This window comes from Sus scrofa, chromosome 12 (assembly GCF_000003025.6).
Source record: "Sus scrofa isolate TJ Tabasco breed Duroc chromosome 12, Sscrofa11.1, whole genome shotgun sequence".
Taxonomy (NCBI): domain Eukaryota; kingdom Metazoa; phylum Chordata; class Mammalia; order Artiodactyla; family Suidae; genus Sus; species Sus scrofa.
Genome location: NC_010454.4, coordinates 1,359,810 through 1,387,212, shown reverse-complemented (window position 1 = coordinate 1,387,212; position 27,403 = coordinate 1,359,810). Strand labels below are relative to the sequence as shown.

The following is a 27,403-nucleotide window of genomic DNA, read 5'->3' as shown; positions in this document are numbered from 1 at the left end:
AGGTCAGACGCCCTGTTGGGCCTCAGGCCTGCTCCCCACCTGCTCTGGCTGCAGGTGGGTGGCCTCGAGGGCGAGGGTGGTGGGTGGGTCTGCAGAGGTGGTCTGTGAGGGGGCTGCCTCCAAGCCTCAGGTTCCGGGTGGCCGCTCCTCCCGCCCAGCCCGGGGCCTGGCGCCACCCCCCTCCCCGGCCCCTCCCCGTGGTGTGGGAGAACTGTAGGTTCTCAGGCTGAGCTCCTGGAGAAATCCTTTATCCAGACCGACTTCTGGACTCGGTTGCTTCCCACTGTCCCCCGGAGGAGCAGGGCGGAGGGACTTTCCTGGGAGGGTGCGGGGGTGGAGAGGCCTGGGCGAGGCAGGAAGAGGCCTCACTCATCCCACAGGCATGGCCCCCCCAGGTCCCTGGAGCCCAGCAGGGGCCGCCCTCTGTCTCCGCCTGCTCCACCCGCCCGCCTGCCCCGAGGCCAGAACTTCCCTTCCCAGCCCAAGTCCCTCCCCTGGCTGGACGTTCCTGTGGTCTGGCCAGGCCCACAGCGGTCCCAGCCCTGCGGGCCGGGAAGTCCCTGGCTCCTGGGCACCTTCGCCCCCTGCCCCCGGTCCGCGCGGGGTCTCCCTTTGGCCTGACACCTGCTGCAGAGGTCAGCTCGCACCCCAGTGCCTGGCCGGTGCGCACATACCCTTCTCCAGAGGCCCTTGCCTCTCTCCGCCGAGTGTCCCCTTCCTGCACGGGAGTGGAAGGCAGGGGAGGGGACCTGCCAGGGTCCTGGCAGGGGCAGCCCCTCCCTCTCCCCTGCTCAAGGGCCTGCCGCCTCTCTGCTGACTCACCCTGTGTCTGGGAAGCTCCCAGGGCCAAGCCAGGCTGGATGAGGCATCAGGAATTCACCAATTCCCTCTGCCTCCAGGGCAGGGAAACCGCTGCCCTGACTCACCTCGGGCTGGGCTGCAGCCTCGCGGGGGCCCCCAGAACCCCTGCCAACCCTGCCAGGCCCCTCCACTCAGCCTGATGGGATAGCAAGCCCCCAGGTCCCTCCTCCCTGGACCCGGGATGGTCCCAAGCCAGGCTGGCTGCCCATGAGGGGACAAGGTGCCGGGGGCCCTGCCGGGGCGGGGGCTGAGCTGTGCAGCCCAGACCACCCACCGGGCTCTGGGGGCTGCTCTGCGCAGAGCTCTGAGTCCGCCCTTCCTGCGCGGTCCACCCGTCACCATGGTAACCCCGGGAGCCTCAAGCAGCCTGGCCTTGGCTCCTGCACTTGGGCAGAGAGGGGACACAGTGTCGGGGGCTCTGGAGGCTGGCTGCCAGGGGAAATGCCATGTCCTAGACTGTGACTTGCTCTCCGCGTCTCAGTGCCCGGGTCGGGGCCTGATCCAAGAAAGCCTGGGGGCGTCAGAGCCGTTCCCTGCCCTTCTGGCTGCTCCCTTCCTCTGCCTCACTTTCTTCTCTTGCTCGCCTGGCAGAGGGCACCCCGCTCCGATGGGGTCCTCAATGGGAATCACGGAGAAGGTTCAAGACCCGCGTCCTCCCGGGAGACGGGCTCTGGCGCGTCTGCCAGCCTTGGCCTGGGAGAGTCAGGGGCTCTGCCTCCGGGGCCGAGGTCCCCCGCAGGGCCACCTGTTCCCTATGGGCCCTGGGCCTGGACGTTGATTCTGCCACACCACTGGGCACCCGGTTGATGGAGGCGGGGTAAGGTGGGCACCGTGGTGACCGTGACAGTGCCAGCCTTGGGGTGCCGCAGTAGCAGGAGCTTGACTGTCAGCCGATCAGGCAGCACCCACCCCGGCTGCTGGCCGTTTGAAGGCAAAAGCCTGGGGCGCTTGGGACCCAGGAGTCTGGCCGAGAGAAGGGCTTCTCACTACCCCCGCCCCCAACTCACTCTTGCCCCCTGCGTCCACAGCCAGCAGCCGCCTGATGGGGAACTCTCCGGCCTCCTCTTTCATGGGCAGTTTCCTCACCAGCAGCCTGGGCTCAGCGGCCTCCGCGCACCCCAGCGGCCCCACGCCCTCCCCCTCGGAGCAGGCCTACCGTGGCTCCCACCCCACCGCCTCCCAGATCTGGTTCTCCCACTCCCACGAAGGTAAGTGCCGGGCTCCAGCTCCCAGCTGCCCCGTGGTGCCCGGGCCCAGGGGTGCGGCCAGGGGCTCCCCTGCTGTGGCCGGGAGAGCCAGCTGCAGACCCTGCCAGGCACTCTAGCGAGGGGCTGCTTCCCTGTCGAGGAAGCCCGCACGGGGGAGGTGGTAATTGGTTGGAAAGAGGGGGCGGGCCCGCCAGCCAGTGGTCCTGGCCAGATGTGCACCAGAGATGGGCAGGGAGGGAAGAAGGAGCGGGCGGCAGGGCTCCGGGAGGCAAATGTGCAGCACAGCTGGGCTGGCCGGGCGGGGCCGCGCCCTCCACCGCAGGCTGCGCCCACCCCCAGACTCAAGCAGGCATGGGCTCCAGATGTGCCAGCTGGGAGGGAGGGCCAGGGAGGAGAGAGCTGTCAACAGACTCAGGCTGCCACCCTGGGGGCCCGGCCTAGAGCAGAGCCCCTCCCAGGCCCCTGCCCCCCCCCACCCCACCCCCGCTGCCGTGGCTTTGTACACACAGTAGGCGCCTCATGCGCCTGGCTTTCAGGCCTTGTGGCTTGCAGGAGGGCCCCTGCTAGGATGCCGGGGCTCCCTGCAGCTTCCCCAGGGAGGGCACCCCCTGCCCGGCCGCCCGCTGTCTGCTCAGCCCTTTGGCACTGTGACGTGAGCAGCCTCCCTGGCCTGTGGTAGCTGGTATCCACTCGGCCCCTGGGCCCCCACGGCGTGGTAAGGGTTAAGCCCGACGGCGGCTGGCACGCGGAGAGGTAATTGCAGTTGGCAGCGGGCACAGAGGGCTCTCCGCTCCTGGCACCGGTACCGCCGTAACTCAATGACTGCTGAGCGGCGGGCGTTGTGTTTGCAGAGCACGCGGACCCACACACCGCGCCCGCCGCCGCCCGCGTTCCAGGCCGGGAGATTAGCGCCCGGCGCTGCTGGAGAGCGAGAGAAACCTCTCTTTGTGCAACAAGAAAGGGGCTGTTTTCCAAACGGGACAGGTGACGAGTGAGGGACAGTTGTTAAAATAATCTGGGCTCGAAGCGCCGTGCGGAGCACACATGTTGGGCAGGCGATAAGGAGCCACTCTCTTCCCCGGTGGAGGGGCGGCCAGGCCGGCCCTGAGGACCAGGTGGGCAGAGCAGGGTCCCTGGGCCAGACTCCCTCAGCAGCCTCCCCAGGGCACGCCCAGGGCGGTGGTGCCCGGCCCGGCCTCAGGGCTTCCCGGGCTGGCCCTGGGTAGCCCCAAGCTCCTGGCACCCCTCACCCCTGCTGCTCCCACCCTCCGCCTTCTGTGTCTGCCGGAAAACTCCTGGTCCCAGCAGGAGCATCTGGCTCCCAGGATGTCCTCGAGGGGAGGAGGAGGCCGAGCCCTGGGTGGTGGGGGCGCAAGGAGGCCCGCAGCAGCCGGTGCCACCACCGTGCCCAGCTAACGGCCGCCCTTCCCGGCACAGCCCCAGGTGCGTGGGCCCCGGTCAGGGTCGGGGCGGCTGAGCACTGCGTCAGGAAGTGTGTGTGTCGCCCCTCCCGTCCACCCGTGTGGGCCTTTTCCGAAAGGAGGTGGTTTGTGGGCAGCGCCACCTGTTTGGGGCCCTGGAGAAGGTGCCCCCCGATCTGCCCTCTGGGGGCTGCCGGGAGGGCAGGGTGGTGGCAGCCTGCAGGCAGCGCCCTCAACAGCCCCCAGACACTCACCCCCCACCCCAGCCGCTGCCGGGAGTCACGCCCACCGCCGCCCTCAGCCACAGTCTTGGGGCCACCTGGCCGTCGAAGCTCCCACCACCGAGTGGCTTGGGAAGCCAGTGTGGGGTGGCACTGTGGTCTGTGCCAGCCCCTGGCCCCTGCTCAGGTCGCATGTGCCCACACCCTCATGGGGGAGGGTGCTGTGTCGGGGGGCAGGGATGGGGCAAGGGGTGCGGGTCAGGCTTCTGACCTCCCCCCCGCCCCGGCTCCGGAACACATGGAAGGTGGGGAGCAGTGGCTGAGGCGGGGGGGGGAGTCACCCAGCCTGCCAGGTCCCACCTGTGGGCACCTGGTGTGTCTGTCCTGGGAGCCGCAGCACCTTCCAGCCCGGGCCTGGCCTCCCCGCCCTGCCTCCCTCTCTCTGCTGTGGGTGAAGCTGCCCTGCCCGGGGAACCCCTTCCCGCGGGGTTCCCCGGCCCTCCGCCCTCTGCAGCCTCGCTCCCTGACGGGCCACGTGGTGCGGCTGCCTCGCTGTGAGCTCCGCGGAAAGGCCTCGGGCGGGCGGGGCTGGGGCGAGTGGCAGCGCTTGCTGGCTGGCTGCCCTGGCAGCGTGCCTGGCTGCTAGTTTGACTGGGTGCCAGCTGGCTCCCCGCGTGCCGGGGCCTGTTTCTCTGCCGTGTGTGTGTGCAGGGGGAGGGAGGGCCAGGCGGGCGGGGGGCACGCGACATGGCCGGAGAGTGGGGGCTGGCAGGCCCGGTGGGCTGCCTGGGCGGGCTGCTCAGAGGTCTGGCCCTCACCCTCGTCCGGCTCCCTTTCACCGCCTCCAGGATGGGCGAGGAGATGGGCCGGGCAAAGCCTCTTGTGGCCCCCTCCCCAGCCTGGGGCTGGCCAGGCCTGGGCCCCTGAAAAGGTCCTTAGCTCAAGAGCAAAGAGGCCAGGACGGGGCTGGATGCCACTGGGGACCAGCTGCCCCTCCACCCCAGGCAGGGGCCCCACCTCTCTGTCCCGCCATCTGTGGGGCAGCTTCCAGAGCAGGGACCAGGGCTTCCTGCTTCCTCGAGGGAGCAGCTGGGGTGCAGGGGAGCCGCCCTGGAACATCTGGCTGGGGGGGGCCGAGCTGGTCTGTCCGCCCCTGGACCTCCTGGCCCCCCAGGCTCGCCCAATGAGGGGTCTCCCCAGGGCCTGGACTTTCCCTTCTGGGGCCCAGGGTGAGGGTGGGCGGCGGATCTGGCCCCAGGCAGGGGTGAGGCAGCGTCCAGCCAGCCTGCCCCGGGTGGGTCCCAGCAGCGGGGGCAGGGGTGCAGCACAGCTGGGCCTATTGTCAGCCAGCCTGCCCCCCTCCTTCCCTCCCCCACCCCCAGCTGCCTGGGGGGACCACCCACAGGGCCATGAAAGGGGATCCTGTCCTGGGGGGCCGGAGCTCCTGCTCCCCCTCGGCCTGCGCTGCTCGCGGTCTCTCGTGCCGCCTGGAGGGGGCGCCTGGGGCGGCAGTGGGCACGTGTGCCGGTGCTGGCTCTCGGCCTGGCCGGTCTCTGGCAGAGCGCCACTTCTCCATCCGGGGCTTGGAGGGAGACCTCCCGTGGGGCAGGGGCTGACTCCCTGCTGTCCCTCTGTCCCTCGGGGACCCCGGGGCCCACCAGGGCTTCTGGGAGCATGTCTGTGGGAGGGACCGAGGTCACCACCTCCTCGTGGCCTCAGAGGCCCCCATGGCTGCCGTCTGGAGGGCCGTCACCTGCGCTTCTCCGAGGCAGGCCCCTGCCTGGACCTGGTCCCTTTGCCCTTCTCCCGGCCTCGGTCCTCTTGGTGTGGCCAGGATGGCCTCTGACTCCGCCCCCGCACTAGGCAGCACCCCTCCCCTGCCTCCGGGTCCCTGCCGGTGCCAGAGGGGAGGGGCTGGGTCCGTGGGAGCCGCTGGCTCCTCTGACGTCCGGGGACCGCGTGGGGGGAGGGCCCGAGCTCTCGAGATCCAGATGTGGGGGCGCGGAGCAGCCGGGGCAGACAGGATCCCTCCAGCCGGCTCGTCAGAGCCAGAAGGAGGCCGGTTCTGTGTGGACCTCTGATGCCCTCCAGAGCCTTCGCCGGCTTCGCGTGGCCAGCCCTCCCTGCGCCCTCCTGGCGACCTCGGCCCCTCAGCGCCCTCACCTCAGGCACATCCTCATCAGAGACGTGGCCTCCAGGGGCCGCGCTGTCCTTGCGTGTCTCCTGCAGCACCTGTCCGCGGCTGGGCCGGGGAGCTGTGTGTCGCCCTGGGCCGACCTTGGCAGCAGGGGTATGGGCAGCCCTTGGTCTGACCGGGGTTCGGGGTGGCGTCGCTGCCTGGGCAGACGCACCTCTCAGGTTCACACCTGGGCGTGGGGCTGGCTGGCATCGTTTCCGTGGCCCCAGGCCCCCGGGATCCGCCAAGCACATGTCAGATGCCCCTGGGGGACAGGAAGGGGCTTGGAGCCCACAGGAAGGCAGGGCGGGGAGCCAGGGCAAGAGGTCCAGGCAGGGCTGGCCCAGGCTTCCCTCCAGCCGAGCTCCCTGGCAGTCAGAGCTGCTGTGGGGGGTGTTGGTGAGGGTTTGGGGGTCACGCCAGCTTGTTCCCAGCGCCAGGCTCTGAGATTGTCGTCATCTCCCCCGGCTTCAGGCCTGTCGCCCCAGCCCTCCCCACTCACAGGCCGCGCACCTTCCAAGGGGCCTCTGCCGAGCCTGCCTGCCTGCTCATGGGGCCTGAGCCCGGCTCCTCTCTGCGGAGCACAGGCCAAGAGCCCGGGACTGTCCATGAGCTCCTGGCTCCTGGGCTGGCTGCCTGCTGCTTTTGTTCCAGAGGCGCCCGCGGAGGCTGGCACCTTCCCCCGGCTCTGAGCCGCTCCCCTCGGCCTGGGAACAGACCGAGGCTGCCAGGCCCCGAACCCGTGTGGCTGGGGGTCAGTGTGTGCGTGGGGTGGGCACCCAGGCCCCCCCGACCCAGCCCCCTGCTGGGCACTCCCGAAGCCGCCTCCAGCCCAAGAAGGGGGTCTCTCTGGGCTCCCCCCCGCCAAAGCCCAGGGCGGTGGATCTTGGGACCTGGACTTGGAAGCAGAGCCTCGACACCCCAGGGTGCTGAGCCCGTGTGCGAGCCTGAGGGGCTTGTGGACAGAGGCAGAGTATTTGGCAAGAATCAGTGAGGGTGTGGAGAGGGGCTGTGCCAGGGTCACTCCCTTCACATGCCAGAGCAGGGGTGGCGGCAAGTGTCCTCCCACCTCGCCGCCAGGGCCCCTCCTGGACCCGGGGCCGACCGGATTCGTCGATTGCCGCCCTTCCCACGCTGCACGGGGATGCTGCTTCAGAATCCTTCCTAGCCCGCCGTCCTGGGCAGTCACTGTCACGCAGCAGACTGGTGCACCACACTTCAACCCGCTGGCACCCTGAGTGGGAGGGGTGTCACGTGGGAGAGAGCCAGCACCCAGTCGGGGTTGGGCGCTGGGTCCGGACCTCCAGCCTGGCACATGTCGTAGCTTTCAAAATGTTAGGAGTAGGGAGTTCCCGATGTGGCACAGCGGAAACGAATCCGACGAGGAACCATGAGGCTGTGGGTTCGAGCTCTGGCCTCGCTCAGTGGGTGAAGGATCCGGTGTTGCCGTGAACCTACGCCAGCTGGGTAGGCCGGCAGCTGTAGCTCTGATTCGACCCCTAGCCTGGGAAGCTCCACATGCCCTGGGTGCAGCCCTAAAATAATAATAATAAAAAACCAACCCGTGAGAGTGGGCCAGGCTTCTGAGCTGTTGGCTAGGGCTCTGCAGAGGAGGCTTGTAGGCAGAGCGAGGGCGGGAGCCGTCAGGGCTGCGGGACGTGGGTGGGGTGAGCTGGTCTGGTGGCTCCGTCGGAGCCCGGGCAGGTGCGCCGGACCCAGAGGAGACGGGAGGGGTCCTGGTCCCCCACCAGAGGGAGGCGCTTGGGGACCCTTCGACCCAGGTTCCGTGGAGCTCACCCACGATGACTGGCCCCAGGGGTCGGCGCTCAGCCAGGCACGTGGTGGGGAGCCCCCTCAGCCCCCAGCCGCCGCGGCTTCAGGCTCGGTGGTGGGGAGAACTTTCTAGCAACTCAAGCTTCCAGGGAGGTGGCCGTCTTTGTCAAGGCAGTGCAGGGAGCCGGGGCCGTCCATCGTGGAAGGCCTTGCCCCCATGGGCGTGCGGGTAGCCTGCGGGGACCTGGGGCATGTACTAGCGGCGTGGGCTGATCTCAACCCTGAGCCCCAGGCCCTGGAAGAGTTTGCTGAGCCTGCAGTGTCTACACTGAGCTCCGCGGGCCTGGGGGTGGCGGTCTGGAGGGACCCTGCGGTGGGGGGTCCTCTGACCCCCCCATCCGGGGCTGGCCGGGATCCCCGCAGGACTTGCCAGGGGGGTGGGTGCCCTGGGGCACCTTGGGCTGCTGGGGAGGCGTGGAGCCCAGGGCAGGTGAGGGCTGCACAGGTGGGTGGGGCCGAGCTGACTGGCGGGAGAGGAGGGTGGCCTCGGGGTGCCCTCCCCCCCAGCTGAGAGACCTGCCGCGGGCCTTGGGTCCTCCCGGGCAGCCACCCCTTCTCAGGCCCCCTCCCCCCCCCCCCCGCGAACTGCCCCCGCCCTCCTCACCCCTCTGTCCTTCGGACCCTGACCTCTGGCAGCCTCCACTGACCCCGCTCCCCCTGCCCGCTCAGCACACTTCCCACCAACACCCCGACCTTCCGGGATGTGGCCCCTGGGGGCCCGGGGGATGCCGGGAGGGGCCTCGACCTCTTACATCCCACTTCCACTTTCGATTTTTTTTTTTAGGGCCGCTCCCACAGCATGTGGAGGTTCCCAGGCTGGGGGTCTAATCGGAGCTGTAGCCGCTGGCCTCCACCACAGCCACAGCCACGCCGGATCCTCAACCCCCTGAGCGAGGCCAGGGATCGAACCCGCGACCTCGTGGTTCCTCGTCAGATTCGTTTCTGCTGTGCCGTGACGGGACCCCCCCACCCCGCCCCGTTGTCGCTTTTGTCACAGGATTGGGTTAAGTCTTCCGGTAACTCAGCGTGGGCGCAGGATGGGGGGGCGTTCTCAGATGCAGTAGGTGTGACCTCTGAGCCCCGGGCCCCTCCCCAGAGCTCGCTGGGAGCCTCCAGGGACACAGCCGGAGCCCACCTGTCAGTTGGGGTGATCTCAGTGGCTGGACTTGAGGGGCCGCGAGGGCCTGGGAATGAGGGGGTTCTGGACCACACCACCCCTGAAGGTGTGGACTCGAGGAGCCCCAGCCCTGGTTCCGGGGTGTCCGACGGCATCCCCCGCCCCTGCGCCCTCCTCGGAGCCCACCACTCGGTCTAAACCTCCGTGCACCCGGCGGCCCCGGGCCGGCCACAGCAGCCCCGGTTTCTGGCTCCTGGTCTCAGAACAGCTGCTCTGATTCATAAAAATCATTTTTTATTTTCTTCAATTCAGAGAGTGCGGTCTTGTTGGGAAGAAGAAAGGGTTCTTTCTGTGGCTCGGCGGGGAGGGCTTCTCCGCTTCCCCCTCCGCCCGCACCCCCGGTGCCCCCCACCCCGGCCGGGCCCCTTCCCCCGCCCTCTCCCTTTCCTCTTCCGCCGCCCTCATCTGCTTCCTCCTCCCTCCCCCTCATTCTCCTCTGGGGTCCCGGAGCTGGGGGGGGGCGCAGGCTGGACATGGGAGAGGAGAGGGCGCCCCTGATCCCTGGCCACCAGCGCAGGGTCGCGCGCGGAGGGGACATGCATGGCCATCGGCCTCCCTCTGGCCCCAGAGGGTGCGGCCGGAAGGAGCCCACCCCGGCCCGCCGGGCTGAATGCCCGCTCCCCCGAGGGCACGGGTGGGCGGAGGGGAGGCCCAGACCTCCTGAGGGGTCACAGGGGGGTCTGTGCCTGGGAAACGGAGTCTGGGAAGGAGGAATTTACAGACTTCTGTTTACCAAAATGAGGCCCCGTAAAACATTTAACAGCAGCCAATTAAAGGAGGACAGCTGCGCGGTTTAACCGCGCCCCCCCCCACCCCCAGCTACACACACACAGGCCTCTGCCTGGCCGCCCTGTCCCCCCTCCCCAGCTCTCGGCTTTTGTCAAGTCTTCCAGGAGCTGCGTTTAATCTGGGAAACATCTGCTCCAGCTGTGTCTCCGCACACAAACCCGGCCGGTCAGCCAGGCTCAGCCGTGCCCTCCGCAGGCGGGACTGCAGGGGGGACGCCCGGGGCGGCGGCGGGCACCTTCCCCACGTCTTCAGATGGGACCGGGGGACGTGAGTCCCACATGGGGCGACATCCAGGGACCTCTCAGAGCTTTCACAAGGCATGTGCTGACCAGAGAGCATCATGTGTCATTAGCGGCCCGTGGCTCCTGCCCGAGGGCCCGCCGGGGTCCGGTGCAGGGCACCCTCTTTGGACGGGAACCCTTTCTTCTTCCCTCTGTCCCTCTGTGGTGTCTGCCCATTTCCCGTTCCGAGCTCTGCCCCTTGTCCGTTCACCCAGCCTCTGAGCTGGTTCCGCGGCCCCACCCACGAAGGCATGGCCGCCCGCACCCTCGGGCCTGCACAAGTGAGTTCCAGGGCTGCCCCCCTGCACGCAGACACCCCCTGGCACCAAGGTGGAGCTGGCCTCCGCCCCCCACCTCCCTCAGCAGCTCCAGTGCCCAGGGGGCCCGGGGCCTCGGGCCCCCCGAGGACGTGGAGCCTGGAGGTGTCCTGAGGCTCCCCGCCTCCCCTCCTGGAAAGGTCTTTGTCTCGTGTGTTCGGTGGAGCCTGCGGCCCCGAGTTGTCACCAGGGGTTCCACCGGCACAGCAGAGGGCTTCTGTCCGAAAGGAGTTTGGAAGAAGGTTAAGGGGCTCCCGGCTCTGTGGTGCTCTGAGCGGCTGCGGGCGCCCCTGTTCCCCAGATGTGGGGCTCATGGCTCCCTTGTGTCAGGCCCGACTGTGACTCTTGTTCAAACACTGGTCCTGGCACTGTTGGCAGCCCGGCCCGGCCCTGTCCCTGTCCCTGGGGAAACCCTGGGACTCCTGCTCCCTCATCAGAGACCAGGTGCCCAGAACGCAGGTGGGAGGCGGCTCCCGGCAGCTGGTGGCTCTTGGGACAATCAGGGGTCCCCACGAGCAGCTCCTCTGGGACCCATGTTCCCTGGGGAAAAGCATGAGTTTGGGAGTAAGATGGCGCCCAGCCCAGCGGCCACACCGCCACCCAGTGCAAGCCCTCTGCCCTCCCCCGGCCCTCCCCGCCACGCCTGCTGGGGAAGGACCAGCCGTGAGGAGCTGCGTCCTGGTGGCTGGTGGCTCTGGGCATCCAGCGGACGCGCCTGCCCCACGCCAGGGTGCCTGTGTCTGGACGCCTCCCCTGGCCAAGGGTTAGCTCTGTCTGGGAGGCAGGGTGGTGTCCCCGGCAGCCAGAGCTGGGTCCAGGGTGTGGCTGGTGTTTCTTGCTGGGCAGTGCCAGGCCAGGAAGACAGTCCGGGCCCCTCCACGCGCAGAGGGCCCTGCTTGACTTGGCTCGGAGGCTCCAGGGAGGGCCTCGGGGCTGGGGGCCCATGCAGGGCACTCTTCCAGGGGTGGCATCGCCACCACTGACCTCAGAGCAGAGGGGGCCCCGCCGGTGGAGAGCCCGGAGCCTCTGGCCTCCAACGAGGTGGAAGGCTGCCACCCCGCGAAGTCAGCCCAGGGTGTGGGCCGCTGAGCCCGGAGCTGCCTGCTCAGGCGCAGGCCGAGGCGGCGTCCGACCCCGGCTCTCCTGCCCGGAGCTCGGCCTGTGCTGCAAGGGCCTGAGGCCGCGTGCGTCCCCCTCCTCCCCCTCCTCCCAGGACGCCTCTCCAGAGCCCCTCTGCTGCCCTGCCTCGCAGCTCCTGTGCTGCTAAGTGCTGCTGGGAGGGAACTCAGAGGCTCCCTCCTCCATCCTGCCTCTCTCCCCAGCCCATCAGCAATTCAATTTGTGCCACACCAGAGGGATGGTATTAGTCGAGTCAGAGTTAATATGATGTATTGATGGGTTGATTTCCCACTGGCGGGCTGTGCGCCGGGCTCCGCGGGGCGTCGCTCCCGGGCCACCTGCCGGCTTCTCGCCTCCCTGGGGTCAGGGCGGTGCGAGCCTGGGGCCCGGAGGCGCCTCTGCAGCCGTTTCCTTGCTTCTCTAGCTCCAGGGTACCCCAGATTTTCGGGGAGTCTGGCATCCACCTTCCTACCCATGAGCCACTTGGATCACCATGGAAACAGCAATGTTCTCTATGGGCAACATCGTTTCTATGGAACCCAAAAAGGCAAGTGCCGGCGTGGGGCCGTGAGGGATGGCGTGGGGCCTGGGGCACAGCGCATCCTAGAGGGGCCGGGGCAGGGCTAGGATGTCCGGGCCTCCAGGTAAAGGCGGCCAGCCTAAGCCAACCCTCCCTCCCAGGCCTCGGGCCCAGGCGGCTGTGAGAGGGACGGAAAGAGGGCGGGCCCGCTTCTCAGGCCCCTGCAGGATTCAAACTTAGGCCCAGACCACGGCCAAGCAGCAGGTTTCATGCTGGGGCGGGCGGGCTTGCCGGAGCCACGCCCACGCTGTCTGAGTTCTCAGGGTTCAGGGGAAGCATCCCAAATAACCGTGGCCCTGAGGGGGTGGCACCCAGCTCCCTCCCCGCCCTTCCCTGGCCCTGTAGCCCTCACCCCCGCCCCCGCAGCTCAGGGGCCCCAGGGGCAGCTCAGGGGAAGGATGCCATCAGGTGGGGGTCGGGGAGGCCCCCAGAACCGGTGCTCCCTGCCTCACTGAGCTGGGCCGCACCCAGGCCCCCACCCCGCACCGGGGCCTGGGGTAGGGGGGCGGCAGGGAAGGGGGCAGGGGTGCGGCCCAGCAGACAGCAGGGGCTGGAGAGGGGGCGCTGAGGTTGGGGCTTCGCTGATGAGAAGGTGGGGCCGTGGGGGGCAGTCCCCGAGGCGGGCGTGCTCGTGCAGGTGCACGCGCACACACACCTGTGCGTACCCAGCCCAGCCTCCAGGGCACAGATCCCATCAGGGCGCCTGCGGGAGACGCAGCCGCTCGAAGATAGGGCAGGTGTGGGGAGCCACCGGAGGCCTCGGCGCCCTGTCTCCAGGATTTTTCTGGGGTGGGGTGACATCTCATTTGCATTTTAGAAAGGCCTTCCTGGGACGGCCCGGAGGCGGGGTGCAGAGGCTTTGGGGTTAGTTTCTGTATTTGGATGACAAGGGTCATGGACTTGGACCGTGACGTGACTCCCCCTGGGGCCTGGAAGGGGCCTGAGGGTCAAGGGCTCCCAGGTGATCTCCATTTGTGGCCCAGGCTGTAGGAGGGGGCGCACCTGCAGGGGAGCAGTTCTGAGGGGAGGGGTGAGTTCAGCTTCCAGGCAGAGGGACGGGGTGGGGCAGGGGTCCTTCCTGGGGGTGTCCGGGAGGCGGCTGTACACTCATGGTGGGTCAGCGCCAGAGACGTGGGTTGAGAGGCTGACCCAGCCCGAGGAGAGGGGCTCCTGGGCCGGGGCAGGTGCGGCCCAGGGAGTGCCAGGACCGGGGCTGAGCGGGGCCGAGGTGGTGGCCACAGAGCAGGAGAGCGTCCTCCAGGGTCTCAGGGAAGGAAGCGGACCCGTGAGGCAGCCGGGGTGGGCCTCCCCACCTCCATTCCCAGCCCCTTCTCACAGCCTCCGGGCCACGAGCGTGGCGTGGCCGGGCCCAGGAGCCCGTCTTGCGTCTTTGTCCGGGCAGGGCCGCCGAGGCTTGGAAGGCCCTGGCCTTGGCCCAGCCCAGGGCTGGCTAACTGGGATTGGCGCAGATAAGGCCCTGCCTGCAGGCCGGGGCGGGAGAGCTCCCTAGACCGTCAGGGGGCTGGACGGCCACTGGACGCCTCCAGGGAGCCAGGCCTCCTGGGGTGGGAGAGCAGGTGCTCTGCTGCCCAGAAGACGCCCCCCGCAGGCCTCGGCCTGAGTGCCCCAGATTCCCAGTCAGCCCAGCTATGCTGCTCTTTTGATAGCGTTTTTCAGGAGCAGGCGGGGGTCCCAGCCCCAGAAACCCAACCCGGAGCCAGAGACGCCCTCTGGACCGTGGGCTCCTGCCTTCCAGGCGCTGACGGCAGCCTTGGGCTTTCACAGCCTTGGTCCGGAGCCGCACCCACGATGTCATTGGCTTTGGAAGTGGAGCTGTTAGGTGTGGGCCAGGCCGGCCTCTTCCCTCCTGCTTCAGGGAGCAGGAAAGTGACGAGGAATTTACGCGACTGAGGACAGTTTTAAAAGTTCCACCTGTTTCTTTGCTTCCCTCTTGTCTCGCTCCACTCGGACCATCTAGGCTGCCCAGCTGGGTGTAGAAGGGCCACCCAAGGTCCCCAGAGTTGGTACCATGGCCCTGCTTAGGGAGCAGGGGTATCCCCAGGGCTAGACAGCAAGCCATAGCCTGGCACAGGAGCTGGGGTTCACCCACCAGCCCCCAGGCTGGATGGGCCCAGAGCCGCAGAGGCAGTGAGACGCCTCAGTGGACTAGAGACGGGCAAGGCCGCCTGGGGCATCTTCCTCGTTGAAACGCGCACGCTGGCCCCCAGCCCGAGACAGCCACTTACGGTGCGGAAGGGCTGCGGGCTCCCAGGTCGTCCACGGCCAGCCCGTTCTCAAACGCGCCTTCCCTGGGCCTCACTTCCTCCGGGGGGTCTTCACTTAGAATGCACCATCCTGCTCAAAGGGGGGCCTCAGTCACCCCCGCCCCGTGGCGGGGCGTCCTGGCGCAGCGTGCTGTGCAGGGGCCCCATCATGCCGCAAGCCCTCCACGTAGCCAAACCCCAGCCACGAGCCCGCAGCCTCCCTAGCTTTTACGGTTCTGACGGCTGATTGTAAAGACCCACCCAGCTCATACTCCCCCAGCATCCTGTGGGGTTGGGGGGGATCCCTGAGACCCCAGCCCTCACCCCCCAGCTCCGGTTGGGACGCACTGCCACCCGCTGCCCCCCTCCCACCACTCACCCTGAGGGTACCAGGCTGAGCACAGGGCCAGGCCCTTTGAAGGGCCATCTGCTGAGAGCTGGACTTAAGTCCACACCTTGGGGGCATGGGGGGGGGGTCAGTGTTGAATGGGGACTGAGCATCTGACTGGGACGATAACAAAGAGACGGACGGTGATACAGAGCAGCACGGACTGTCTCCTGGCCACGGAATGCGCACCTGAGAACCGTGAGGATTCACACTTGGGGGTTTTGGTTTTGGTTTTGGTTTTGGTTTTGGTTTGTCTTCTTAGGGCCGCACCTGCGGCATATGGAGGTTCCCAGGCTAGGGGTTGAATCAGAGCTGTAGCCGCTGGCCTACACCACAGCCACAGCAATGCAGGATCCGAGCCGTGTCTAAACCTACACCACAGCTCCCGGCAACGCCGGATCCTTAACCCACTGAGCGAGGCCAGGGATCGAACCCGTGTCCTCATGGTTACTAGTCGGATTTGTTTCCACTGCACCATAACGGGAATTCCTGTGTTTCACAGTTTTAAGTGTTCCTTATTACCGCTGGGCTGGGTCGGTGCCAGCTGGCGGCCCATTGAGGCACCTGGAGCAGGGTTTGGGGGCACCAAGCCCTCCTGCCTCTGCCCCAGGCGTCCCGTTGACCTCAGCTCTCTTGGCTCGCAGATAACTTCTACCTGCGCAACCTGCCCCCCCAGCCCACGCTTCTGCCCGCCAACCACAACTTCCCCGGTGTGGCCCGGGCTGCCCCCGGCCACCCCATCGGCTCGTGCAGCCGCGACCGGGGCGAGGCCAGCCACCTGCAGAAGGGCACCAAGGAATTCGACCGCTTCCTCGTGGGCAAAGAGAAAGCCGGCAAGGCAGCCGAGGGCAAGGAGCGGCTGGCGGCAGCGGCGGCCGTGGAGGAGGACGGCAGGGGGCGGCACAAGCTGGTGCTTCCCGTGCCCGGGGACGCGCACTGCAAGGAGGGCGGCGTGGCCCGGGGCGCCTGCGAGGCCCGCCCGAAGCACCTGGCCGCTTGCCTTCTCAACACCAAGGTGCTCGACGGCGAGCTGGCCAGCTGCGCGGGGGGCGTGCTGGGGCGGCCCGGCGGGGGCATGCCAGCCTCCGGACGCTGCGCCAAGGAGGCGGCGGGCCCTGTGGAGCCCGGGCCAGCCTTCAGCGAGTGCCTGGAGCGGAGGCAGATGCTGCACCACGCTGTGTCCTACACCGTGCCATCCGGCCTGCCCGCCGGGCCGCCCCCACCGCTTAGCACAGCTGCAGGCTCCTTCTCCTGCCTGCAGCTGCATGGGGGCCCCGAGGGGCTCTGCCCCTGCAGGACAAAGTCCCCCGGGACCTGAAGGCCAGCGGGCCCACCTTCGTGCCTTCCGTGGGACACCTGGCCGACAAGGGCCGCCCCTTCCAGGCGGCCGAGGCCTGTGCTGTGGCGGCGGAGGACAAAGACCGGCGCCTGGACGGGGCTGTGGCCCCGGACCACGCTGCGCCTTACGGGGTCTCCTACGGCCACCTGAAGGCCGAGGGCAAGGGCGAGCGGCGGCCCGGGAGCTTCGCGGCGGCCCTCAACCCCCGGCTGAAGGGCCTGGAGTACCTGGACAGCGCAGGCCCCGAGGCCCCGTTCCCCGGGCTCCCCAAAGGAGGTCTGGACAAAAGCGGCTACTTTGAGTTGCCCGCCCCCTCGCAGGACTGTGCCCGGCCAGGTCACCAGGACCCTCTGGGCGGCAAGGTCACTTCAGACAAGACCGCGAGCAAGGAGGCCCCCGTGGCTCCCCCCGGGGCCCAGAAGGTGGCTCGCATCCGGCATCAGCAGCACTTGGTGGCCCCCGAGGTGGAGCTGGGGGGCGGTGGGGCTGAGGCCAAGCACAAGTCTCTGGAGCTGGCGTCTCTGGGCTACGGCGGGCCGCCCCCACCCCCGTGGAGCGTCCAGTCGGGCCAGGGCGCCGCCATGGCCATCGGCGAGGAGCGCAAGACAGGTGCCTACCTGGACCCCTTCGGCGGCACCTTGCAGCAGGCCGCCCTCCTGCCGCAGGACCTGCCTGCCCCGCCCGACGAGGTCTCGGCCATGAAGAACCTGCTTAAATACAGCAACCAAGCGCTGGTGGTCGGCCAGAAGGCGCCCTTCGTGGGTCTAGGGGGGCTGAAGGCCAGCTGCGCCCAGCAGGATGGGAAGTTCCCGGCCCCCAAGGGCCCGGGCCAGGCCCCCGGGGAGGTGGAGAGGCCCGACTGTGCCCGGAGCCGGGAGCACGACGCTCCGCACGGCGACGTGGAGGTGAGGCAGCCGCCCGTGGGCATCGCGGTGGCCTTGGCCCGGCAGAAGGACACGGTGAGCCGGTCGGAGATGGCCTACGGTGGCAACCCAGGGCGGCAGGGCCGGGCAGCCCCCGCCTTCAAAGGTACGGCCCCTCCACCGAGGGGGAGGCCTGGGGAGGGTTGCGGACCAGCCCTCATCCACCCACCCGAGGCTCCCAGGCTGGGCCCGGGCTTTCGCGCCCACCACGTCCCACGTCCGCAGGCCCTCGCGGGGCTGACCCGCCTGCCTCTTCCCCGGCCCGCTCCCTGGCTCCAAGTGGGCTTCCTGCCGGCTCGGCCGCTGGCTCCCCGGCCACCCCAGCTCTCACCCTTTCTGCTGTCTCCAACCCTTGCAGCCGGCGGTGGGCCTCGCGCCACCCACGGCCTGGACCTGGAGGCTGAGGAGGAGAGGGTGCGCCTGTGCGAAGACCGCCTGGGGCTCACGGGCCGCGAGCTGCTGCTGCAGTAAGAACCAGGCTGCAGCCGGGGGCAGGGGGGCCACGATGGCAGGTTTGGGGACCGGCCTTGGGCCTGGGGTGCGCCCCCGCCAGGCTTTGCCTGGGTTTGGCCCACATCGGAGGGGCTCTGCCAACCCTCCTCCGACGATGAGGCCCACCTGAGCGGGACCCTGCGGGGCGGGGTGGGGTGGGGCGGGCCGTGGGGGCAGCTGTGCTGAGCCCCCCCCCGTGATATTTAGGGACAACAAGGACCTCGTGGAGTTCGCCCGGATCCACCCGTCGGGCGGCTGCCCTGGAGACCTGGCCCCCCACCTCATGATCGCCGGGGGCTCCTCCCTGCCGAGCGGCCAGCTGGGCGGGGAGCCGGCCCCCCACCCCCACCCGGCCCACCCCCCCTGGCTGCCCCGCACCCGAAGCCCCTCCCTGTGGATGGGGGGCCATTCCTACGGTCAGTGCTCCGGCGGGGGCGTGGTGGGCAGTGCCAGCCTGGGGCTCACAGCCCTCCACCTGAGGCCCGCCTCCCGCTCCACGCGGCCTGACCTCAGCGCTCTGTCCCCAGGCCTTGGGCACCCCGCCCTGCACCAGAACCTGCCCCCCGGCTTCCCCGCGTCCGTGCCTGGCTCCATGCCCCCCGTCTTCCCCCTCTCCCAGGACGCCCCCGCTCAGCTGGTCATCCTGCCCTCCGAGCCCGCGCCCCACACCGCCCCCCACGCGCTTGGTAAGGGCCTTCCGGGCCAGGCCGTTTGCCTGTGGGGGTGTCAGAAGTGCGTCCGGGCAGGGGCCTGGGCCCGGGAGGCAGGTGTAAGGCCGATAAGCAAGAGGTGAGGGCTGGAGGGGCCAGCCGGGGCCCCGTCCTCACTGGGGCCGACCGCTCCTCTGGCCCTGCCCACAGCTGACGTTATGGACCAGGCTTCGCTGTGGCCCCCCATGTATGGGGGCCGGGGCCCTGCCTCCCACATGCAGCACCCAGGCCAGCTCCCCGTCTACTCACGGTCCCAGTTCCTGCGGCAGCAGGAGCTCTACGCCCTGCAGCAGCAGCAGCAGCAGCAGCAGCAGCAGCAGCAGCAGCAGCAACGGGCCAGCCAGGCCCTGGAGCTGCAGCGGGCCCCCCCGTTCCAGGTACCCGCCCCCTTGGCCACACCCAGCCAGGACCCAGGGCACCCCTGGGTCCCCCTCTGCCGCACCCTGCCTGGCCCAGGAGTTCCCCAGTGCCCGCCCCACCACTGGTGCTGATGCCCTGAGCGGGGGCCCAACCGGGCTGAGCCTCTCCCCCCCCAACAGCAGAAGCCGGAGGACCACCACCTGGAGCCGGAGGAGCCCCCCCAGGAGAAGGCCCTGAAGTCCACCCACAAGCCAGTTGCCTTAACCCCCACGGCCAAGGGCACCCCCTCCCCCGCCACCACAGGCCCTGCCAAGCTGTCACCCTGCTGCCACTCTCCGGTCCCGAAGCCCCCCGCCAGCTGCCCTACGCCACCGCCGCATCCCGGCGCCCCGTGCACTTTATCTGTCTGCCCCTCTGGCAGCCCCGGCTCAGGCTCCAAGCTTCCCAGCACCGAGGACAAGCGTGGGGAGGGCCAGCGGCCCGGAGCCAACCTCAGCACGCTGGAACCAGGTCAGAGCGGGCAGCGCTGCGCTGGCCTTGCCTCCCCCGCCCCGACCCCCGCTCTAAGGCGGTCACCCGCCTCGTGGGCAGAGCTGAATGGGGTTGGGGCTGCCTGGCTGCAGGGGTGCCCCCACCTGCCTGGTCCCCCAGGTAGGGCTCAGGGCAAGGGTGCCTGTCCCCCTGCTGTTTCTCGTCTTCCTTCTCCACAATCCTTCTGGGGGACCCTCGGGGAGGCCCTCAGGGTCCCCGCCGCTGGAAGGTCCTTCACGAGGAAGATCAGGCCCGGCAGCGGGCGCTGAGAAAGCACCTGGCCTGCCGGGGACAGTGCCAGCCGCACAGCTGGGGAGCTCATCCCTGCCCTCAGGGCTCAGGATGCCCCCGCTTGGCCCAGGGCAAGGAGAGGCGGCCGCTCCAGGCCGGCCTCGGGCTCTGCAGCCGCCCACCGGCTCCCTGCAGCTATTTGATTCTCTCTGAATTAGGCTGAGCGTTTACCCTGGAAGCCTGCGTGGCGAGATATAAAATCCGTCCCAGTTCCACAATAAGGAGACGGAGCCAGCGGAGGTTGTGGAGTTGTGTGTGTGTGTGTGTGTATTTTAGAGTTTTTTGCCTTTTTTTTTTAAATTGTAGTTAATGGGGCGTAATGCCTCCAGCAGGCTGCCAGCTCGTTCTGGTTCAGGGGAAGCCCTGATTCAAGTATCTTGTTTTAACCCCCCCTTTTCTGGTTAGCCACACCACACAGGCCAGAGATGGCCCCCAGAGACCCCCGAGGCTGTGGCAAGAGCCAGGGAGCTCATGGCTGTCCTGGCCAGGGAGGGGGCACCTACGGTCCCTGGCGCTGGGGGCCTCCCCTCCTGTACCCTATGCTCCCCTTCTGCCCCCTCAACATACCGTGTTTGTTCCTGCCCCACGTTCCACGGGCAGAGTGTTACCTGGGGACGCCCCTCCCAGGTGCGGGGGTCTGAGACTTCGGCGGCCGCTCTGGCCCCGGCCACTCCCTTCTGACCGTGTCTCTCTCTTCTGCAGACCTGCCTCCCGGATACACCTGCCCCGCGGCCGGCCCGGGCTTCTCCCTGCCCCCCGACGTGCACTCCTCTGACCTCTCGGACCCCGAAACTATGCAAGCCGCTCCCCCGGGGGCCCAGCCTGAGCTGGCCAGGACGTTCCCACCCCGGGAGCTGCACCCACACAGCCCCCAGAACCTGGAGGAGCCCGGGCTGCCCTCGGGGCCAAGGGAGCCCCCCCAGGACCTTGCCGCCACCCCCCACCCTGCTGAGCGGGGACCCCTGGGGAAGGCAGCAGACCCCAGCCCGCTGGAGGGGCTGCGAGAACTGCAGTGCGGGGCCCTCCTCGAGGGAGGGGGCCCGGAGACCACTGGCCAGGCTGATTCTACTCAGGGAGGGGCCCGTGAGGAGAGGACCACGGAGGAGAGGGGGGAGGAGGGAGAGCAAGGGCCCCCGTTGGGGAGCGGCCCCCAGGCCGGGGAGCAGCAGGCGGGGAGCCTGGATGCCCTGGGGCAGGCTGAGCCCGGGCAGCCTGAGGTGGAGGCCGAGGCCCAGGCGAAGGCTGGGCTGGAGGAGGAGGAGGAGGAGGCCTGGGGGTCGACTCCTCACGGCAGCCAACTGCCCACTGGTCTGGATGCCCTGGTGGCAGCCACCATTGACCTGGGGGACTTGCCTGGCGTTGGCCCCCTGGACCCTCAGCCCCCGCCGTCCCTGGGCCACCCAGCACAGCACCCCCACCCCGTAGCTCAGGGATTCATGGAATCGCCCTGCTCAGCGAGCTGGCTGACCTGGAGACGCAGCAGCAGCGGATGGAGCCGGCCCTGCAAGGTGAGCCCCAGCCCTCCGGCCGCGGGAGCTGGACCCTTGGGCACAGGCTCAGGGTGCGCCAGCCAGCCTGGGGCCTTCAGCCCTGCTCGGTTGTCCCCGCAGTATGGCCCCTGTCAGGAAACCGGAGGCAGGGGTGCCCACACCGTGTCACCCACAGCCCTGGCTGCAGGTTGGGCCGTGAGGGCCGGGCCTCATGCGCACCTGACGGTGGCGGCAGGAGGTGGCACCACTCCTGTTGCTGTGGGTATTCCCGATGCCCTCGGCGCTCAGGGTTGTCACCGGTTTACGCGGAGGATGCCAAGGCCCACGGGGGACTGGGCCGGCGGTGCAGCCGGGAAAGGGTAGGAAGGACGGCGCTCTCAGCAAGCGTCTAGCACGCAGGTTCCCCGGTCCCGGGCCAGAGCCTGCAGGGGGACCAGCTGGGGGCACGGTGGCCCTCGCTCCCCGGACCCCAGGGAGGTGGCACACCCACGTCCCTCCACCTCTCCAGGTTCGGGGCCGACCCGCGGGGCCAGGTGCTCCTGTGTGCCCCCCGCTCTGCCCAGAGGCCCCGTGCCGACGCAGGGCTGGTGCTGCCAGAGCCCGGGCCCAGGCCTCTTCACCTCCACTCTGCCCGTGGGGAGCCCACTGGGCTCTCCCTGCCAGAGTCCCCTCGGGGGCACCCCTGCCAGGCATCGTGCTGCCATGGCGTTTATAGAAAGAGCCCAGCAAACCCCTCGGCTGGCCCTCTCGCTTGCCATAGCGTGAAGCCCCCCACTGCCCACGGCCAGCCGCCAGCGCCGCTTGTGCCGCGTGAAGATAAGCCAAGTCCTTGTAAAGTTAACGTCCCCCAGGGCCTCTGTGTCCCTCCATTCCCATCTGACCGAAGGGGCCACCGCTGTGCCGAGGGGAGGAAGCCCGGAGCCCTTGCAGGGCAGGCCCCCCGGGAGGTGGGCCTAGCGCTCGGAGCTGTAGGGTGAGGAGGGGGTGTCCCGGGCAGGCCCTGTGCTGCCCAGACCCACGGTGTCTGCGGCTGGCGTGAGGGCGCGCTGGGCAGACGCCGGGCCCTGTGTGTGTGGCCGCCTGGTCTGTGCGTGTGAGTGCCTGCTGGACCCGTGCCCATGCACTGAATGGACGCGCGGGTAGAGACCACGTGTGTCCCGTTGTGGGCGTTGCAGCTGCGGGCTCCGGCCAGGCCCTGCTGCCACCGCTGGGCCTCCCTCCACCCTCCCCTTCTGGGCCTCCCAGCCCCACCCTCTCTCTGTCCTAGTTAATTGGTGGGCACAGCCTCTCAGAGCTCTTTGCTACCAGCGTGGTGACTGCTTTGCCTGAAATTAATTAGGAAGGGAGCCTGTTTTCCGAGCAAGCAGCAGGACTTGCAGAGGGAGAAGGCAGGGGACAGCCTGGGGACAGGCTGGGTCGCAGAGCAGAGAGGGAGGGGTACAGATCCCAGAGGAGACCCCTGAGGTCCCCCGCTCCTCCCCGCGGGCAGAAAGGCCAGGTAGGGGCCCCTGGGAAGTGGGGTGCGGAGGTCCCCTGATTCAGGAAGGCAGCGTGGCCCCCGGCTCGCACAGCTGGGCCGTGTGGAGCTGGGGCTCGGGCCCCACCCTCACTAACGTGGGTGTCCAGAGCCCTCGCAGCCCCCACCAGTAGGACTTGGCCACAGGAGGCTGCTTTTCCCCCACCTGGGCTCAGGTCCAGGGAGGGAGCTCGGTGGGTGGGCTGCCCAGCCCCCAGCCCTCCATCCCAGGGGGCAGGATTCAGAACCCAGGTGGAGCCTGGGGCAGGTGGAGTTGGACACTTGTGCTGTCTGGCTCAGGTGGTGGGGCCTGCCTGCAGGGGCCCATCCCTGAGCACCCAGAATGCCCCCTGGGCATTGGGAAGGGCCGCCCAGGGGCGTGGTACCCACGGGGCTTGCATTCACCTGGGAATTTTAGAAAGCCCGGGCCCTGTCCCTTCTGGATTGTGGCTGCCCTTCTTTCCTAAGTGACCCTGAACCCAGGTTAATAAGCCGAATCAAGATCCCACCGCGCCCACAGACCCCCCCACACACACCTGTGCCTCTACGCCTCCCAGCCCTGCAGCCTCCACAGACCTGGCTGATCGGGGAATCCGAGCCCGGCTCTTCCCTGTGCCTCGGAGCCCCCAACCTGCCTGGGCAGCCCAGCTCTGCGCCTCTCCCGGCACAGGGGTTAGAGATCTCTCCAAGGCTTGGAGGGTGCTTGTTGTCTGCGCCCACGGCCCCCTGAGCCAGAGAGCAAGACAGGGTGTCTTTTGGAGCCCAGAGAAGAGCCCAACCCCACCCCTATGTCCCTGAGCCCACTGTCCCCCCAGAGTCCACCTTCAGACTGCTGTCTCGGTGGGCTTCGCCTGCGGAGTCAAGGGGGGTCAGGAGGATGGAGTGGGGGGCAGGGAGGAACAGAGGGGCTTCCCAGCAGTCACAGCGACCCCAAGCAACGGAGACACTCTGTGGAACTTACAGCTGAAATGGGGGCTTGCCCCAGCTGGGACTGGGGAGGGGGAAGCCCCCCTTGGCCCCTCCCCCGCTTCCAGGGCACCGTGATGCGGCACCCCACTCTGGCCGTGACCCAGCACTGCATCCAGAGGCTCGGTCCCCACATCCACCTGCGCTCTGTCCCGTGACTGAGCGCAGGTCACCCTGACGCATCGAGGCAGTACCTGGGCTGGCCCCCCTTTTGCAGTTGGGCGGGACTTCGAAATGGTGTGATAACCCCCCATCCCTCTTCAAACAGTGGATTCCTTCCTTTATATCATTGTGACTTGTGGGTTTCTAGTCCCTTCAATTATTTCAAATCTGTCACTGTCACTATTCAATTTAGTGATTGCATTGGCTGAGGTTTGGTCCCTTCAGCTGCCTCGTGTGCGAGCTGACTGTCCCGTCATTCTCTGAGCTCTGCCTGTGTTTTGAACCTTCTCGCCCCCACCCCCGGAATCATCCATTTCTTCAAGAAACCCAGGAGTTCCCATCATGGCTCAGTGGTTAACAAATCTGACTAGGAACCATGGGGCTGAGGTTCAATCCCTGGCCTCGCTCAGTGGGTTAAAGGTCCGGCGTTGCCATGAGCGGTGGTGTGGGTCACAGACACAGCTCGGATCCCACATGGCTGTGGCTGTGGTGTAGGCTGGCGGCTACAGCTCCAATTAGACCCCTAGCCTGGGAATCTCCGGGGCCGTGGGTGCAGCCCTGGAAAAAGACCAAAAAAAAAAAGAAAAAAGAAACCCGATTCCTTGCCTTAAAGATATTAGAAGCCAGATTTGGGGGGCTGAGTGTGCCCATTGCTACCGGGGTGCTGCTGCTCCCAGGTCCTCGCAGAGGGCAGAGCTGGCCGTATGTTCTGGAAATCACAACTGCCCGCCGACGCCTCGGCACTCGGCACCCTGTCCAACCCCTCAGGGCTCATCCCGGCTGGCTCCCCTCCCCCGCTGCAGTCTCTCGTGGGATCAGCCGCGGGTGCGTGCTGACCCCCACCTCTGCCCCCAGCCCCTCCCCGGGGGGTTGCGCTGGGTCCCAAGCCTTTCCCCCGACGGATGCTGCCCTCCGCTGGCTCCGCCGCCACCCCGTGCTGCGCCAGCCCCGCTCCCGTTGGGGCTGTGACACTCTGGTTTTCACGCATTTGGAAGAGGACAGACACGCAGGGCCGTCTCTGTTAGAAGCGTAACAGGCCGCATGCCTTAAGGAAACGGTCTGGGCACCGTCCCGAGGGCGGGGGCCCCCCAACGGGGCCGGCTCGCGGGAGCCGAGGGCGACACCTGCAGCCTCTCCCTAGTCTCAGCCTGCGTCTGCGAGCAGGCTGGTGTCGGGAGCCTCTGCGAGGCGCAGCGTGTGGCCTCCCCGCTGCAGACACACTGACCCTCGTGTCCCCCGCAGAGGAGGAGGACGTGCTGGCCTTCAACCTGCAGCGCCTCGCCACGCTGGCCTCAGCCTGGTCCCTGGTGGAGGCCGCTGGCCTGGACAGCCCCGCCTCCTCGAGCCAGCCCCCCGCCGCCGACCCCTGCAGGGCGCCCGCGCTCACCCCCCGCATGCAGATCCTGCAGCGCAAGGACAGCTGGGCCCCCAAGACCAAGCCTGTGAGTGGGGAGCCCTGGCCGCCCCATCGCCCAGTGTCACGACCTGGGGCGGGGCGGGGGGGGGCTCCTGGTGTGTGGGCGGCCACCCACCTGCCTCCTCCTGGGCCCCGCCTGGGCTCACAGGCCACCGTGCCCCTTGCCCCTAGGTGTGCCCACTGAAGGCTGCCATTGACCGGCTGGACACACAGGAGGTGGAGATGCGTGTCCAGTTGGCGGAGCTGCAGAGGCGCTACAAGGAGAAGCAGCGGGAGCTGGCACGGCTGCAGCGCAGGCATGACCATGAGTATGGCCCAGGCTGGCAGAGGGTGGGAGGGTTGGGGCGCGGCTGGGGAGACGCCCTGGCTTCAGGCCCTGGGGCTCGGGGGGCACAGCCCAGCCCTGGGCCACCACCTCAGGGGCAGGGATCAACCTGCAAGTGCTGGGCTGAGCGGGGGTCTGGGAGGCCCCAGAGGCGGCGGGAGGATGAGGCGTTCACCCAGCAGAGGCATTAAGGGGGGGGGTTCTCGGGGGTAGTGGGGCCAAGGGTGAGGGGACTGGGCGGCCAGGGCAGGAGTGGCGGTTTGAGGAGCAAAAGGAAGCCCTAAAGTTGCGGTGGCAGAGGTGGGAGCTCCCCTGACTGCTGTGCGCTGGAGCTGAGACGCAGGGCTGGGGGTGGTGGGGCCAGGCCAAGTCTTGGGAGGGTCTGCCCCCCCCACCACAGCCCCCGAGGGCAGTGCCCTCTGCTGGACCCCTATCAGGGAGCCGGGCCGGGTGTCCACTTCTGACCACCCCTCCCGTGGCTCCCAGGAGAGATGAGAGCTCGCGGAGCCCCGCCAGGCGGGGGCCCGGCCGGCCAAGGAAGCGGAAGTACTCCAGCTTGCTGCCTGCCCTGCGCCCCGGCGACGGCAAGAAAGTCAAGTGAGTCCGGGGTGGTGTGGAGGCCCCCACGGGGTGCCTGGGGCTGGGGGTCACGCGGCGGGGCTGGGCTGGCCCAGGTGCCGTCGAGGCCCGGGCAGTGAGGGCCAGGCTGCTGGGCGGGCCCCCCTCACAGCTTCTCCTAAAGACCCAGCACTCCCCCGCCCCAGGACCAGCACTGGTGAGCGGGTGAGCTCCCGGGGGGCCCGAGCTCAGTGTGGACCGGCCCTGGCCCCGGGCCTGGAGCGTGGCCACACCAGCTCCGCACACCTGGCCGGGGCCGGGGCCTCCCCCCTGCTCGGCCTCCTCCCGGCCCCTCGAGTGCGAGGCGGCGTTGCGTAAAAGCCTCTTTATCTGCACCGTATAGAGTCGTTGGTCACGCTGCGGTGCGGCTCACGGCTGCCGGCCCGCGGTTATTATCCATTACCCGCCCGGCGCCGTCGTCGGCGCACTCCCGGGCCTGGTGTAATTGTCCTTCTCGGCTACAAATTGCCTCTCCCGGCAGGCCCATTTGCATAAATCCTCGAGCTTCTCCAAACACGATTGGCGCGGCATGTGTGCACTGCATCAATCCTGATGATTTGGTAATAATAGTTAAATCGGCACTAAATGGTTCCTTCAATTAAGACAGAGGCAAAAAATTAATCTCAGGGCTTTATGTCACAAAACATTAGCAAATGCGGAGAAGGTTACAGGGAGGGGAGCGCGTCGCGCCTGCGGGCGGGGGAGGGGATAGGCCATATGGCGGGGGGGGCGGGGGGGGGTCCTCCCTGGGCTGTCCCTCCGCCCTGCCCAGGTACCACAGGGCAGGAGCTCCAGGGGGCTCCCTTTGAGGACCAGCCAGCACGGTGAGGGCTGCTGGCTGAGGTCAGGGCCCGTCCAGGGGTCCTGTTGGGGAGCCCCTGGCAAGACTGCCCCATGCTTCTCTCAAACCTGCCTGGTACCAAGCCCCCCCCAAGCCCGGAAGCTGGGCCCTGGTGTTTGCATCGTGGCCGTGTTCTCCCTGGCTGGGCCGGGAAGGAAACCGAGCCCGGGGCCCTTTCTTCCCAAGGGTCGTGGCACCCTCTCCCCACCTCAGGCTCCACCTCACTCTTCATCCCGCCGCGGGGCCCCCACCCCACGGAGGCTGCCGACGGCTGGACCCCAGTCCAGCAGCAAGCGGGAGGGCTGAGGCCTGCAGGCCAAGCATGGCTGCAGGCCGGCTTCCCACCAGCCCTCTCTGGGCAGGAAGGTAAAATGTACGGTCCGGCCCTTCAAGGCCAGAGCGCTCAGCCTCCACCTGGGACTCGTTTCCATCCGCGCTGTGTGGGTGAGGAGGGGGCAGGTGAGAGGCCCAGCCCCCCAGCCACGCTTGCAGCCTCACACCGCCGGGCACAGGGAACCCGCTCAGAGTCAGCAGCTTCGTGGCCCCGTCTATGAGCTGGGTGATGGGTACAGAGTCCCTCCCATGAGGGCAGAGGACAGGGCCCTGGGGGAGGTCTGGGCCCAGCAGCAGGGGTCCCTGGGGGCTGGAAGGCAGAGCCTAGGCACGAGTTTCTCTGGCCACCGTTCCCCTCATTCTCTCCCAGGCAGCGGCAGAGATGCTGGGGGTGGACCCCGTTCCCAGGAGCGTCTCCCGACGCCCTCTTTGCTCCAAACTGCTGCAGCCACTG

At 68.3% G+C, this 27,403-nt stretch overlaps 1 protein-coding gene across 1 annotated transcript in view; it reads left to right on the top strand.

The window, feature by feature from the left end:
• Positions 1-27,403, top strand: part of BAHCC1 (BAH domain and coiled-coil containing 1) — a 56,349-nt gene that overhangs the window by 19,410 nt on the left and 9,536 nt on the right. The window contains 14 exon segments of the mRNA XM_013989840.2: positions 1,890-2,069; positions 11,828-11,950; positions 15,280-15,924; positions 15,927-17,003; positions 17,256-17,364; positions 17,597-17,805; positions 17,917-18,075; positions 18,250-18,476; positions 18,639-18,969; positions 19,984-20,670; positions 20,673-20,789; positions 24,658-24,857; positions 25,004-25,140; positions 25,644-25,754. Of these exon segments, the coding sequence (XP_013845294.2) occupies positions 1,890-2,069; positions 11,828-11,950; positions 15,280-15,924; positions 15,927-17,003; positions 17,256-17,364; positions 17,597-17,805; positions 17,917-18,075; positions 18,250-18,476; positions 18,639-18,969; positions 19,984-20,670; positions 20,673-20,789; positions 24,658-24,857; positions 25,004-25,140; positions 25,644-25,754 (4,312 nt within the window).